The sequence below is a fragment of the Erpetoichthys calabaricus genome, chromosome 1 (assembly GCF_900747795.2).
Source record: "Erpetoichthys calabaricus chromosome 1, fErpCal1.3, whole genome shotgun sequence".
Lineage (NCBI taxonomy): Eukaryota > Metazoa > Chordata > Cladistia > Polypteriformes > Polypteridae > Erpetoichthys > Erpetoichthys calabaricus.
Window position 1 is genome coordinate 40643621 of NC_041394.2, and position 16338 is coordinate 40659958.

At 38.3% G+C, this 16338-nt stretch overlaps 2 protein-coding genes across 2 annotated transcripts in view; both read left to right on the forward strand.

Annotated features, from left to right (window-relative positions):
* Positions 1-16338, forward strand: part of fam136a (family with sequence similarity 136 member A) — a 429951-nt gene that overhangs the window by 144761 nt on the left and 268852 nt on the right. The window lies entirely within an intron of this gene.
* The window catches only part of LOC114649008 (transmembrane protein 150A-like), a 61140-nt gene continuing 49058 nt past the window's right edge, over positions 4257-16338 (forward strand). The window contains exons 1-2 of the mRNA XM_028798410.2: positions 4257-4410; positions 7304-7493. Coding sequence (XP_028654243.1) covers positions 7429-7493 — 65 coding nt within the window. The 5' untranslated portion in view covers positions 4257-4410; positions 7304-7428. The remainder of the gene's footprint in view (positions 4411-7303; positions 7494-16338) is intronic.

Here is a 16338-nt window from a genome sequence, read left to right on the forward strand (position 1 = left end):
AAAGAGACTGGGCAAAAACGGCCTGCATGGCAGATTTCCAAGACGCAAACCACTGTTAAGCAAAAAGAACATTAGGGCTCGTCTCAATTTTGCTAAGAAACATCTCAATGATTGCCAAGACTTTTGGGAAAATACCTTGTGGACTGATGAGTCAAAAGTTGAACTTTTTGGAAGGCAAATGTCCCGTTACATCTGGCGTAAAAGGAACACAGCATTTCAGAAAAAGAACATCATACCAACAGTAAAATATGGTGGTGGTAGTGTGATGGTCTGGGGTTGTTTTGCTGCTTCAGGACCTGGAAGGCTTGCTGTGATAGATGGAACCATGAATTCTACTGTCTACCAAAAAATCCTGAAGGAGAATGTCCGGCCATCTGTTCGTCAACTCAAGCTGAAGCGATCTTGGGTGCTGCAACAGGACAATGACCCAAAACACACCAGCAAATCCACCTCTGAATGGCTGAAGAAAAACAAAATGAAGACTTTGGAGTGGCCTAGTCAAAGTCCTGACCTGAATCCAATTGAGATGCTATGGCATGACCTTAAAAAGGCGGTTCATGCTAGAAAACCCTCAAATAAAGCTGAATTACAACAATTTTGCAAAGATGAGTGGGCCAAAATTCCTCCAGAGCGCTGTAAAAGACTCATTGCAAGTTATCGCAAACGCTTGATTGCAGTTATTGCTGCTAAGGGTGGCCCAACCAGTTATTAGGTTCAGGGGGCAATTACTTTTTCACACAGGGCCATGTAGGTTTGGATTTTTTTTTCTCCCTAAATAATAAAAACCACCATTTACAAACTGCATTTTGTGTTTACTTGTATTATTTGACTAATGGTTAAATGTGTTTGATGATCAGAAACATTTTGTGTGACAAACATGCAAAAGAATAAGAAATCAGGAAGGGGGCAAATAGTTTTTCACACCACTGTATATGTTAATTACCCCATGTAGTCTATAGATGTATTGGGAGAGCATGGGGGGGCGTCATGAGGTTGCTGGAAAGGGATGTGTGGCACTCCTGATATCTATGCAAAAGGATGAAAGTCCAAGTCTTTTATTGCTTCCTGTCTTACTATATGGTAGTGACACATGGACACTATCCAGTGACCTGATATGAAGACTAGATTCCTTCGGTACCGTGTCCCTTTGGAGAAATCTTGTATACCACTGGTTTGACTTTGTGTAAAATGAGTGGTTACTCACAAAGTCCCGAAAGAGGGAGCGTTAGTTATGGTACTACGGTCGAGGGTGATCCGGCTCACAGGATCCTCATTGTTGTGGACTAGAATGGCTGGACCAAGCCAAGGGGATGCCCATGTAACATATGGCTGCAGCAGATAGATGGTCATTTCCGGATGGTGGGACTGGACTGCGTGTCTGCTTGGGGGTTTGCCAACCAGGATCCCGAGTTGTTTGATCATGTGGTGGGTGCGGCAACGCGCTGTACCAGTGCATGCTCCCCAACCTGACCTGACCTGTTTGAAGAGGTGGCTAAGAAAAATGTTTAATCTCATGTTTTCATGGAGAAAGTAAATTGCAAAGATTTTGCCTGAATGGGAATCAATAGTGGCCAATGCTGGACAATGGCAAGTTTCCACTCAAAAAAGAAAGAAAATTCTCACGTTACTCATTTTAAATAATCAGCATGTCTGTAATCCATTTGTGTGCTCAAAACATGCAAAATTCATGCATTTTTTGTGAAAATATTATTAATACTTACTTCCGGAAAGAAACCTTCCCATAATACTGTGCTTTTGAATTAAAGACAGGATTCTTGACTACTGAAGGGGGAGAGGCAGATCTTCACATCTGGGTCCCACTTAATCAGAATCTTTGTCATGTACTTTCTCCTTAAAAATATGAGAATAAAAATTTTTCTTGGCCACCACTAAAAACTACATGGGGCAAGTAACATAGAAAAATTTTTGGGTGGAGTATTCCTTTAACATACATGGTGTCCCAAACTTAATTAAAAATATAGGTTATGAGGAAATGGTGTGTAACAGCACTGAGATGTTGCATCACTCAGGGATGAGTTGCCCATAGCATGTGTTGGCATTCCATCACCAGCGGCAAGGATGACAATAAAAATGGCAAGCCTGCAATGTTGCAAACAGAATTCCATCTAGTGTGACAAAGGCAAGCAGTCCATTTCAGAATAGTGTGCAAGCTAAAAGAGTCATGTAAAGAGCAGCGAATCCATCATGGCACTTGGCACTACACTGGTGTCAAAAGCATGGCGAGCATAAGACCTACCATCTGATTTAGCAAAGTGCTGAGTACTGCAGAGACAACAATGGGTTTGGCTCTTTGGAGAAGATGCATGAGAGTCTTGGGGCTAAGATCCTAAATCTGGAGCACTGCTTGCACCATCTGTATGGGGGAAGAGAGCTGAGAGACTCATACCTCTGCAGCTCCACCAATGCTTCTCAATCTGTGACAGACCATTGGCTTGTGTGCAGGGATGCCAGTGGAGCTTTCAGCTCCTGGAGCTAGGAAAAGTGTGGCAAATCAAGTTGTGTGAAGCACAGTCGGTAGTAAAGCTGCACAGGTGCAGTGCAAGGGAGATCGCATAGCAGTTATGGAGCAGCCATGTGGGGGAACAGTCTGAAAATTGAGATGCAGACCTAGAACAGCATTTGCAGTGTCAGTCCAGTAAAGGAAAACATCAAGAGACTGATACATTTGCAGCTCCAAACAAGGAGGTTCACCTACTCACTTACATTCAGCAGATCAATGCAGAGAAGTGTAGTGTTTAAAAACCTCTGTTGCACCTCATGACTACACAGTGCTCAACACTCATGCTATGCTGACAATGCAGCTCTCGACATCGCCTAACAGTCATGCGCTCAAAACCTCTGCTGATGTACTTCTGTCACTGGCCACTTGACCATAGCAGAAACTAAGACCACCCTGCCATTTTAAACAGCCATGTGCCATTTCAAAAATTTGGAAGTGGTCACTAGGAATTGTGACTTCGAATAGAGTGCTAAGACTAAAAGGGATAATGGTAATGAGAATCTGCATCAACCAGGGATGAATCACCCATAGTTTGAGCTGGCATCCCATCACCTGCAGTCGGGGTGTCTATAAAAACTTTAAGCCTCCAATGTTGCAAACAGAATTCCATGTAGTGTGGCAAACTCAAGTTTAGTTGAACATTTTAATAAATGGTACATTGGTGCCAAAACAAAAGGGTTAACACATCGAACTGTTTGCACATCAATTCTCCATGGCCCATGTTTCTGTAGTTCAACTTTAAAATATTAAAACGTTTGAAGCTATATATTTTTTAAATAAAATTATTAGAATGTTTTTATATTTTATTTTCAAAATCACAATAATATAATGGCATGCTACTCAATCAAACATATAATTGTAATAAGATACAACCATTAACTTCAAAACGAATACAAAATAAAACAAGGAAAAAAAGAAATACAAAGCAAAAAAAAAAAAAAACAAGACTGAAGAAGGGGCATGAGTTGCCTCGAAAGCTTGCATATTGTAATCTTTTTAGTTAGCCAATAAAAGGTGTCATTTTGCTTGGCTTTTCCCTACATTCATAATGGCTAACACGGTACAACACCCTAGTACTACAACCTCAGCAAAGAAATTCAGTTTTTAAATAGCATCTACAAAACATACGTAGCTTGTGCGAATATTGGGGCTTAAGTTACTTCCATTACGTAAAGCGGATTTTCCTTTTGAATTATTTTAGACGTATTGGGACTTAGCCTACTTACTCTCTTTCTACTTTCATGTAGTACCAAATATCAATTACTCATAACATTGCGACACGTTGTTATTAAAGAATCGCATATTATAAACTGTAAAACATTAAAAGACAGGTTTTTAGTCATAGTAATTAGAAAACAAATAGACCTTCGAAGCTGTAGCCTACTTACTCTCTTTCTACTTTCATGTAGTACCAAATATCAATTACTCATAAACATTGCGACACGTTGTTATTAAAGAATCGCATATTATAAACTGTAAAACATTAAAAGACAGGTTTTTAGTCATAGTAATTAGAAAACAAATAGACCTTCTCTACAGCTTCGATAAGCTGTCTTTATCTCGCCCGCCTCCTCGCCTTTAATACTTTTTAATTGGTCAAACATTAATCCGAGTACAATTGTTTTTTCCTTTTCGCACTGCCTTATGGGTGTAATAGTTTAGGAAAAGAAGTACCTGGAATGTAACGGCGGAAAACAGCTCTGTAAAGACTACAACTTCCAAGAAGCAACGGATTGCAGTCCTAGTATTGAGTTGCGATGTGTAGTGCAGCGCAGTGCAGCAGCAGCGGCCGGAGCAGTAGTGAAGGTGCTGGGGGTGGGGGGGATTGATTGGATTCAGGAAGGGGAGACCCATGGATTTTTGGGTCTGAGGCAGGAATTCAGAGTTGGGTAAGTACCGACGGGCTGTCTTGTTTTATTTATTATTACTGAACCCAGGATTTGATGCTAGGCCCGGTCGTTGTTTTAGGTATATCATGGGGGACGTTTTATTCGACCCTGTGCTGCTCGCGGTGCTTATTGTAGTGTCTTGAGCTCTGGGACGCAAAAAAGACCCCCCGTTTCCATTATCTGCGTTGCTCTCTGGTGTAATATTCGGTAATTAAAATTCTTTATGGGTAGATTGATGGATACGGTGCGCCTCGAAGTCTCACTGTCCTCAAAAACAGTTACATGCTCTGTGAACCTCTGGGAACTGATAAAATGAGCTGTCTGTTATTTATTTATGAGCCATCTTAAATGCATGTTAGGACCGAGCAGAACACTAAAAGAGTACAAAGGGTTTATTTCCACTGTTCAACCAAAGCTTCTAGTGGCGAGACCCCAATATTTTATCAACAGGAATGCATCGCATACTCTAGTGAGCCAACATTGGCGGATGAAGGGCTCTAATCAGTCAAATGTTTTGGAAATGTGTTTTAAATTTTAGGTCAATCTCTAGGTGTAGACATTAGTCATTTAGTTTGTTTTATTTTGTGGAGTATACGCTTGGAACAATATCTTTCCCCGTATCTAAAACAAATTTAATAATATGCTAAACGGCTGCGGCCGTCGGTATTACAGGAGGGCAATCAAAGCATGCCCCCTGTGTGATCTTGGTGCCATTATATTTTTGGCATGCTTAAACATGTTCACTGTCAAAGCAAAATGTAAAACATAACATTAAATCAGGAATGAGTTTTGGAATACTCTTGTTTGGTGTAGCCAAGTAAGTAGTAAGTCTGTTCACTTTCAATCCATCACTTAACTGTAATACCATGAACAATCCAGTCTTTGATTAACATGCTTCATTGATTAGCTCTACAGACTGAAAAGCACCGTTATGATATAAGAAGTGCTTTCGCCCTTCAGGGTGATGTGTTGCCATCAGTCACGCTTATTAACAATAAATGATAAGTTATTAAATACCTATTTTATACCGTGTGTTTCATAGTAATCAGTTTAAATGTGTTGTATTCTGTAAACTCGTATCTGTTAAGAACAATATTAAATCTGCAAAAACAAGTTAAAAATTCATCATTAGTAAAGTAAGAAGTTTCTTACATTCACATAGTCCCTCAAAGTTAATATAAATGTGTTTTCAATTTTATCCACAAATTATAAAAGTTGTTTTTCAACTATGTACAATTGGAACCCTATCTAGTTGTAGAAATTGACAACAGTAATGCAGTAGGCTGGTGAACCTGGAACTTTGAGGATGTATATATTGTCAAGATAGACAGGGTGCAAAAAGAGATGTAACACAGAGATGGATATCCTCACACTCTTCTCCTCCTGCAATGCATTTGACCCAAAGATGACCAACAGGCAAAGGATAACTCAATTTGATTTCCTTCTCATGTAATATATGCATGTACTCGTGGGGGGTTTGGGGGAATGCACAAAGAAAATACAATGCATATACAATTGATCTATAAAAGGTAACCTTTAATTAATAGTTATAGTAATAACATTTTAAAAACCACTTAATCCAGTTCATCATCACAGAGGACCCAGAGTCTTATCTTTTATTTTCTGTGTGCAAGGCAGGAAATTACCCTGGTCATCTGGTCCTTCACAGAGCCCATTCATGCACAAAATCATCCTCGCATTCACACAGGGACTAATTTAGAATACAGTAATCCCTCGCTATATCGCGCTTCGACTTTCGTGGCTTCACTCTATCGCGGATTTTATATGTAAGCATATTTAAATATATATCGCAGATTTTTCACTGGTTCATGGGTTTCAGTGGACAATGGGTCTTTTAATTTCTGGTACATGCTTCCTCAGTTGGTTTGCACTTACTTGCTGGGCTTACTTGTGGCTGCTTTGTCAAGCGATGTGCTTCCTTTTTTTCTCTCTCTCTCTCTCTCTCTTACATTCTCTGCTCCTGACACGCACTCCTTTGAAGAGGAAGATATGTTTGCATTTTTTTAATTGTGAGATGGAACTGTCATCTCTGCCTTGTCATGGAGCACGTTTAAACTTTTGAAAAAGACAAATGTTTGTTTGCAGTGTTTGAATAAAGTTCCTGTCTCTACAACTTCCTTTGTTTCTGGGCAAATCTGTGACCCAAGCGTGACAATATAAAAATAACCATATAAACATATGGTTTTACTTCGTGGATTTTCACCTTTTGCGGAGGGTTCTGGAACGCAATCCCCGCGATCAAGGAGGGATCACTGTACCCAGTTTATTTAACAAATGTGTCTTTGAGAATGTAACCAGGAATTTGCACGCCAGCTGGGTGAGAACATGCAAACCCAATACATCTAATGCCTGGACAGGACACTGGATACAGGAAGCAATAGTGTTAAACAAAGCAACACCATGCTGGCCAAATAATTTTATTAATGTAGTTCTTACTTTCTCAGGCAGGTTATTTTTTTACTTTTAATCTTCAATACAGTAATTTACATCATTTAAAGTACTGGTTACTCATTACTACTGTTGTTTTCTTGGGTAAATCAGCACATGACTAACGATAATAAATGAGGGCATGAATTGGTCATTTCTTTGATTGACTGGTATTATTGAGAACATGGGTTTTCTTTTTGCCTAGTTTCTGTATTTGGATAGGCCCTGGAGAAAAGCAGCCGTATCCCTGAAGAAGCAGATTAAGATGATGAATGAATAGCTATTTTAGGCAATTTACAACTAGAACCCTTCATACTAAGAAATGATGAAATACCAAGTGAAACTGCCTCAATGTAGACTTGTTGTACAGATATTAATTTGTTGTTCTTTATTGTTGTAACTATATCTTTCCCACAATAGTTAAGTCCATTTTTTCTCATTCCAGGTCAGCAGGAAGAATTATTTGATGGTGGCAGCACCAAGTAGCCCATTCTTCTGCACTGTTCCCCATCCTTTTGCTCCTGTCTTCCTCCATCATGCTGTAGCTGCCAGCTATCCTTTGCCTCCTCAATGACTGCCTGGATTATTCTTCCTGTCAGCCTGTCTGCCTTTTCCATCACAGGAATATGGATTGTGTAGGTATTGTTTGTTGTTGGGCTTTTAGTGGTTTTGATAAGAACAAGCCATAAAATGAGAGTAATTTGGTAATGTGAATTAGATTAAATATACTTTTTATTCCTAAAGGGAAATTTAAAACTTTACAGAAGCTCAAGAGATGGTAGCTGATTTGTTGAAGAAAGTTAATTATGCACAAAGGCTCCAGGCACATAAAAAAAGATTTTTTTTTTTTTTAATTTAACTGATAAACCAAAGCCACATTTATCAAAGCCTAAAATAAAACTTTAGAAATTATCCATACTATTATTGTTTGCTGTGTAGAGTCTTTTTTTTTTTTTTTTTTTTAAATAAAACTGACCTTTCTCAGTACAGTACTCCTATTGCAAAAAAAAAAAAGTTCTCCTCCTATTTACGTCAAGGAAAGTGAACTTCATCTCCCCCTAAAGTCAACAGGAAGCTTTAGACATCATGATATGGAGCTGGCTGCCAGCTTTTCTGATTGTTAATCAGAGTTTAATTAACTCCCCTCTCTATTTATTTCCATACTTGTCCTTATTCTACTGCATTCAAAATGAAAACATGGCTCTCTTGGCAACAGAAGTTTCATTTTGCTAAAACTAAACAATTTATTAAACCAGTCACATAGGACATCTACAGCCGAACAAAGGGCCATGATTAACAATTACCTGGGTATAGGAAAGGAAAAAATACACATTTTCTGTCTTGGATAACACAGTGCTTTTGCGTTTATATAATGATATCCTGCTGTATGTTATGTCAAAAATCTTTTTGCATTATAAGGTGAAGAATGTTGTTTGTTTCCATTCCACGGTTTGCACACCTTTAACCTTATCTGTGTTTTCTTAAAAAAAGATTACATTATTTCAGACACTGGTTTATAATATTTAAAGTGAGTAATTTTACACACCTGTTGCTTAATATGGGTAGACACAGTGGCTAGTACTTTATTCCAGCCTATAATTGTCATCCTTGCTTGAATAAATATCTTGTTTTCCTCTCCTTACATTTTTCAATATTAAGATGTATTTCTTCTCATAAATATCTTTAAGAGAAAAGTCTTTATATAGTGTATAAACCTTGTACCTCAATGCATATGTAAACTATACATTTCACATGGTAGTTCTTATTGTGCATATGTAAAATGCATGGTCTCAGTGTTTTATCCAAATATTTTTTAGAATTTCACAAAATTGAATTTTTGCGGCATAGCCGTTGCCTACGTTCAATAAACTGAATGCTAAAAGAATGTTGCTATTGGCAAAAGCAGTGGGAACGTTTTTCTAAATTGTAAATGTGGGCCTGTTAGCTCTGAAGTCATATGTGAAAAGCAATTTTATTTGCCAATTATTACTGCACATTTTTAAAAAGTCGTTCTTCTCATTGTAATTTTTGTCTTAATGAACAATAAGGACATGTATAAGGAGCTTGACATAATTGCACATTGGTAGGCACTCCTACTTTATAGCTCCAAGAAATTGAGCTTAACTCCCATTATTGTAGAGTTAGAGTTATCTCTTGTTACTGTAGATTTATTTTTCCTCCCAGTATACTAGTTTTCCTCCCACATTCCAAAGACATATGTTATATTAATTGTGCAATCTAAACTGGCCTTGTATGAGTGGGTGTGAGTGTAAAATTTGATGATCTAGCAGCCTGTTGATTCCTTCCTTGCATGGGATGATGTTGGGATAGGCTTCAGCTGCCCTCATATATTTAAAATGGAAAAATCAACTTAGGTAATATTACGTTATTACCTTTTGAAGTGTATATTCTTTTAGTTATCTATTTTCATTTGCATTACACACGCACAATACTTGCGAAGTCGATAGCTTCTGACTTATAATTGTACTTTTTCCTAATGGTGGTGTTCTTTTGCATGTAAATGCTGGTGATTTCAACTTGAATGATTCTTAATTAAGATAATGAGATTGGTGCACCTCTTCAGATGGCTAGCAGCCTCTTTAAACCTTTGAAGTACATCTTTCAGGATATAGTTTAACAAACCAAAAAAACAGCTAGACTTATGGTAGGAACATACTATCCAGCATCTGCCAAAAAACAATTTCTATGCACCATCTTAGATTTAAGTGAGTTTGGGTATGAGAATAGTAGGAAGAGCCTTTTGAAGCTATAAATGGTACCAAAAGTTGGTGTTATACAATGTAAAGTTGGTGTCAAAAAATGTAAAGAAGTAATCCTTTTATTGTTTGTTTTTATAGTGTTTTCTCCACATGCAAGTGTTAATAGATTTAAGGTGTAAGTTATGTTTAATTACTCACACCAGGCTTTTACTTAGCAGTGCTTTTTCTGTCTATAGTGTGTGTTTGTATATATGTGTGTGTGTGTGTGTGTGTGTGTGTGTGTGTGTGTGTGTGTGTGTGTGTGTTGATAAAATGTCTCCGTCAGTTGTTTTGATGGACTTGGATCCACACATAAATGGTTATTTAAGTGCATTCATTTATGCATATTGCTTTGGTCAGGCACTTCTGGCCATAAACCTAGCATAAAATACATTTTTGGGCTGTCTTTATTAGAGTTTTTGCTGCCTCGAGCTTATTTTCCTTATTGAGTTGCTTTTACTTTGCATTATTTCCCACAGGTGTAACAAGTGTTTCTGACCATTATAATAACATTACATTCTTCATAAATGAAAATCGAGGTAGTATATACCTTCCAGTCAGCACTGTGCTGGTATTTTGTAGAATATAATGCTTTCAATTTGGAGGCAGCAGTTAAAATTTTCTTTCATGTGGCATAAACCATCACCGGTTCTGTGGTGCACTAGACTGGTTACACTTCATTATATGTCGAGTAGGGCTACCTCTTTGTGCATCAGCATTATTTCCTTGTTAAGACCATGTGAAATCAGAAGATAATTTTGTTGAAGTCAAATAAAATTTAAAAGATGATTCCACAAAAAATAAGAGTTGGGAGGTTTTCTTTCCATTAAATCTATATTTAAAGTTTTAATGGAAAGAAAACTCCTAATTCTTGTTTTCAAATTAAAATATGTTTGTAAGCCTTTCAGTGATGTGTGTTTGTTGTTAGAAGCAGATGAGTAGTCTGATGGCCTGTGAAAAGAAACTCCTACTGAGTCTGGCAGTCTTATAATGCATACTGCGGTAGCATTGGCCAGAGGGCAAAGTTTGAACAGTACATGGGCTGGGTCGGTGGGCTTTCTGACTATCTTGGTGGCTCTCCTAAGGCATCATCAGGGTTCCCACGCGTCCTGGAAAACCTGAAAATTTTGAGGGTTATTTTTCAGTCATTGAAATGACCTGGAAACTGATCGAAATGGCCAAATGTCCTGGAAATAATCTTTCTTGTCCTGGAATTTTATTTCTGTTTTCGCTTTTTAATTTTTCTGTTTGAAACAGCTTGCTGTTCGTAAGTCTAGATATGATGACAGCTGAGCTAGGTCGTGGCCTCTGCTGCGCAATGTCTCCACCTACTGAGACATGTATAGGCAATTATATTTATAAATGATTCTTTGACTGGTGGCTCATTTGATGGAGTATTGCCAAAGCCCCTCTTGCAGCATTGCAGAAATGCCAGGATGCGATATGTCCAATACCTTGATGATGAAAAAAAGAAGAAAAAGGAAACTGAAAATGACAAGCAAAGAGAAGAGCTCTGAAATCACAAAAGTGGCAGCAAAGAGACAGAAAATAATCACTAGCATTGAGGCAATGCAAGAAGAAGCAGATGCAATGGCAGAGAAGGCTGACAGAAAACAGGACTTTACACTGCTCACAAAATCTAATGCCTATCGTATAAGTGTTGCTGAAAAAAAAAGAAAAAAAGAAAAAGGTCATCGGTCTGGATGCAGTTTTATCAGACCTCAAGGAGCAACACCAGCATTGTTTCTAAACCTAGGCCTACACCAGATGCCTTTTTCATAGGTTACACTACAGTGACTACAGATTGTTTTTTTTTTTTCCAGTATACTGGAGTTCAGGCTCTTATCCTTTGTTCCTAGTATTCTTTCTAGTTTAACCAAGTTTTCAACTCAGGAATTGATGGCAAGGCTATCATGATTTAAAATGGATGTATTTTGCTTCTTTTCCCACAAAGATAAGTTTTTTATTATAATCTTTGTCGTTGACTTATGCAAATTCTACAGCTGCTGTATTCCCAGTAAAGCTACCCAGTAACTCTGACTTTGTTTTGTCGCGTGCCAATTGTTGCATATATTAGTGTTATAGGCATCATACACATGATATAGGCAATAAATTGGCTTTATGCAGTTTTGTTTAATACAAACATTGTACATAAATTTATTTGATACAAACAATGACATAATATGTAATATGCAAGTAACTTTTACTGAAATTAGGTCACTATGGTAGCCTATTTCATGGTGTCATCAACAGCTCTATACTGAACATTATGGAATTGCTCAGTATATGTCAGTGTTTGGATAGTTTTCCACAATCCAAGAGGCATTTATTTCTTTAAAAGAGTTTTGCAGTTTAAAACAGTGTGTAACAAAAAGAGGTCAAACAACTCCATTATACATCAGTGCATTAATTGGTGTTGCCTTTATGTAGTTTAGCATATCGGTGACACTAAGTCCCTGCATAATCAAAGAGAAATTAAAATGGCATTAAGCCTGCGACTAAAGTGTATGACTGTATGACCAGATCCTGTCATGAATTTCCGGAAAAAGCTCCTGGAAATGTCCTGGAAAATGATTCCTTAAAAAGAGTGGGAACCCTGATCATGACAAGTACAGATCTTGTATACAGTAATCCCTCGCTATATTGCGCTTCGCCTTTCGCGGCTTCACTCCATCGCGGATTTTATATGTAAGCATATTTAAATATATATCGCGGATTTTTTGCTGGTTCGCGGATTTCTGCGGACAATGGGTCTTTTAATTTCTGGTACATGCTTCCTCAGTTGGTTTGCCCAGTTGATTTCATACAAGGGACGCTATTGGCAGATGGCTGAGAAGCTACCCAACTTACTTTTCTCTCTCTCTCTCTCTTGCGCTGACTTTCTCTGATCCTGACGTAGGGGGATTGAGCAGGGGGTCTGTTCGCACACCTAGATGATACTGACGCTCGTCTAAAATGCTTAAAGATTATGTTCACATTGCTACCTTCTGTGCAGCTGCTTCCTGAAGCGACATGCTGCACGGTGCTTCGCATACTTAAAAGCTCGAAGGGCACGTATTGATTTTTGATTGAAAAACAAACTCTGTCTCTGTCTGCTCCTGACGGAGGGGGTGTGAGCTGCCGCCTTCAACAGCTTTGTGCCGCGGTGCTTCGCATACTTAAAAGCCAAACAGCCCTATTGAATTGTTTGCTTTTCTCTATCTCTCTGACATGCTCTGCTCCTGACGCGCACTCCTTTGAAGAGGAAGATATGTTTGCATTCTTTTAATTGTGAGACGGAACTGTCATCTCTGTCTTGTCATGGAGCACAGTTTAAACTTTTGAAAAAGAGACAAATGTTTGTTTGCAGTGTTTGAATAACGTTCCTGTCTCTCTACAACCTCCTGTGTTTCTGCGCAAATCTGTGACCCAAGCATGACAATATAAAAATAACCATATAAACATATGGTTTCTACTTCGCGGATTTTCTTATTTTGTGGGTGGCTCTGGAACGCAACCCCCGCGATGGAGGAGGGATTACTGTAGACAGTAGGGTAGTTCCTATTATTTCCTCTGCCAATGTAGCCAATTTCCAGGGGGACTTCTGATCTGAAACAGTGCAGCTGTCATCCCAGACTGTGAGACTCCTGGTCAATATGCTCTCTATAGCAACACTGTAGAATATTATGAGGACAGAAGGGAAGAGGAGCTGGTTTACTGTCTGAACACATCCCTGGGTGACCCCAGTGTTCCTGGTGACGGTCTCAGAGATGTTCTTTTCAACACTTACTGTCTAGCGTCTGTAAGTGAGGAAGTCCAATATCCAGTTGCATAATAAGGTGTTGATGTCAAGTTTTCTTACCAAGTGCTGGGAGTTAACTGTATAAAAAGTGGAGCTAAAGTCAGTAAAAAGCAGCCCCAAATAACTGTTATTATTCTCCAAATGGGCCATGTTCAGAGTATTGCCGATATGGCATTGTCAGTGGAGCAGTTAGGGCGGTATGCAAACTAAAGTGGATCAGATGTTGCAGTGAGTTTGGATGTTATGTGGTTCTTGACCAGCCTTTCAAAGCACTTTTATCATGATTGGGATGAGTACTATAAGGTGATAGTCCTTGAGCGTCATGATAGTAGTGACTCTGAAGCACAGAGGTATGACAGCTTACCTCAGGGAGGTATTATAGATGTCTATTAGAAGTGCATCAGTTGATCTGCACATTCACTGAGTAAACACCTTGGTATGTTGTCAGGACCTACAGCTTTCCGTGGGTTGACTCTGCGCAGGGTTCTCGGAACATCAGCTGGGTCAAGACAGAGTGCTTCATCGTCCAGGATGGAAGAAGCTTTCGTTGTTGTTGTGTTGTTCTTTTCTTCAAACCAGCTGAAGTTATTGTTAAGTGTATTGAGGAAATCAGTATTGTCATTACAGAGTGGTGGAGGAGACCAGTAGCCTGTGATCGACTATATACCTTGCCTAAGCAGCTGGGGTCTTTTGAATCTGTGAAATGACTCTGATTTTTTTCTCCATAAGCATGCTTTGCTACTGTCATGCCCCAGTTCAAGTTGGCTTGGGCAGTCATCTCTGCCGAGTCTGGTCTGTATAGCACACTTCATCTTCTTATATAATACGCTACCGTGGCTGTTGATTTGTCTGTCCAGGATTTTAAATCACCTGTAGATCGCAAACCATTCGACCAATTGACCTGAAATTTGGTACACATATACTACGTGATGTCTGCTATCCACTTTCGGGGTGATGATTGACCTCCAAGGTTATTCCTTTTTTTTTTTTTTTTAATTGTAGAATCGACTCTCAGCAGCGGCCAGCAGAGCGGCCATGCGGCGCATGCGTACTGGCGCCATTCTCATCCCTACCACCTTCGCCGTCACTTCCCCTACCTCTTCATATCTTAAATCACTCTTGAGGCAGATTGAAGACTTTAGTTCCAGCTTAAGTGAAAAATTAAAGAAAACATACTGTGTAATTTCAACACAAACACCAACTTAATCAGTTTTAACGTGAAAAGATGCCAACGAAAGTAGAGAAGAAATGGGCCGCTAGGGTGGAGAAAAGAAGAGCTGCTCAGGAAGCAGCAAGCGCATCAACCTCTGAGCAAACAAATGCTAAACGTACAGAAAGAGTATAAAAGCTGTGAATGCTCAAGTCAAGTGTATTCACTGCACGTTATCAGTTGTTTAATAATGAGCAAAATAGATGGCTAGTAATTCTGAAGCTGTTCAGTTTACTCGATTTATGTAGCAGCTGTTTTGATTTGTATATCACACCACTCTTTCTGGTGTGTCTTGGTATACAGCATTTTATGATGAAAGTTTGCAGTGAAAGTTTTGTTAAATTATCAAGTTCAGTTATTTTTGTTTAATGTGGACAGAAGGAAACAATTTTTTGACCTTACATACTAGTCCAAGAATCTTCTGATTATTTAAGAGTAGTTCATATATTTACAGGAATTGGTCTTAGAAGGGTACAATATGGTGTCACAGTGGCTAGTCCTGTTACCTCATGTAATCAGCATCCTGAGATCAAATTTCTAGTCTATCCTAGTCTATATTCTTGCTATGCCTCTCGAGTTTTTCTCCAGATACTGTGGTATTACTCTCCTATCTCGAAGTGTGCATGTTGAAATGGCAGCGCTAAATTGGCTTAGTGTGGGCATACATGCCTTCTGGGTTGTTTCCTGCCTTTCACCAAATAATATGCAGGTCCACAAAACTCTTTCTTGGATTAATGGTGTTTAAGAATGTAGTGTTGCTTTATAATCTGAATGCAATGAAATGTACTTTTTTATCTGTGATTCTTTTGATATATGCATGGTAGGCCCTCCACTAAAAGGTATATGTATTTAAAGACAATTCTTTCGTTTTCTTATAAAATTTATTGTTCATGTGCAGTTGCTGCTTTATACTACTCTTTACTGTTTTTAAGGAACGGAATGTAAAAAAAGCACAATTGCACAGAGTATATGTTTTGCTCTTTTAGGAGATTTCTTTTGTAATTTCTGTATTCGGTGCTATTCATATTTCACAGTAAACATTGAGCATATACATGTTTGCGCTTGCCTAGTTTGCAGCTAACATGTGAAAGGTCTTACATGACTGTACCTCTTGCCTCAAGGCAATCTATAAATAATGTATACCCTGTTGCTTGATTTCTTACTGAAACTTGAAAGAACTGGTACATAATCAGAAAACCTCCTTTTTATAAAGGAAAGGTGATTTGAATTCATTGTGCAAATCTGGTATTTTATACAAGTTAAAATATTTTAAATTAAATTTCATACAATTCTGTATCACTTTCCTTATTTTCATCGAAATAACTATTTTTGCAAGAATTAGAAACAGAAGTGAATGTAATGAGATAGGACCTTCCACATTTTTTCGTATAGATTTTAAAATGAACTGCTTTATTTAATTGGGTAAAACTTCAAACATTTGTTGATCAAGGCATTACAAAAATGCAATGAGCTGGTTGTCGTTATTTCAATCAAAAATGTTTTCTGTGGATCACACCTAATCAAGCCTATAGTTGATCTGTCACACAACAAATTCTCCCACATAATGCTTTTTATCCAAGGTGTTAATACTGCCTCTTTATTGTGGTTTGTGTATCATTAGATCCTTCATTGTGTTAGGATTAATGAGTCTTACTAAAGCATTGTGTGATCTCAGTCCAGTACACCCTGTGTTTTACTTTCAGGGCATTTATAATTTTAAATACCAGGCT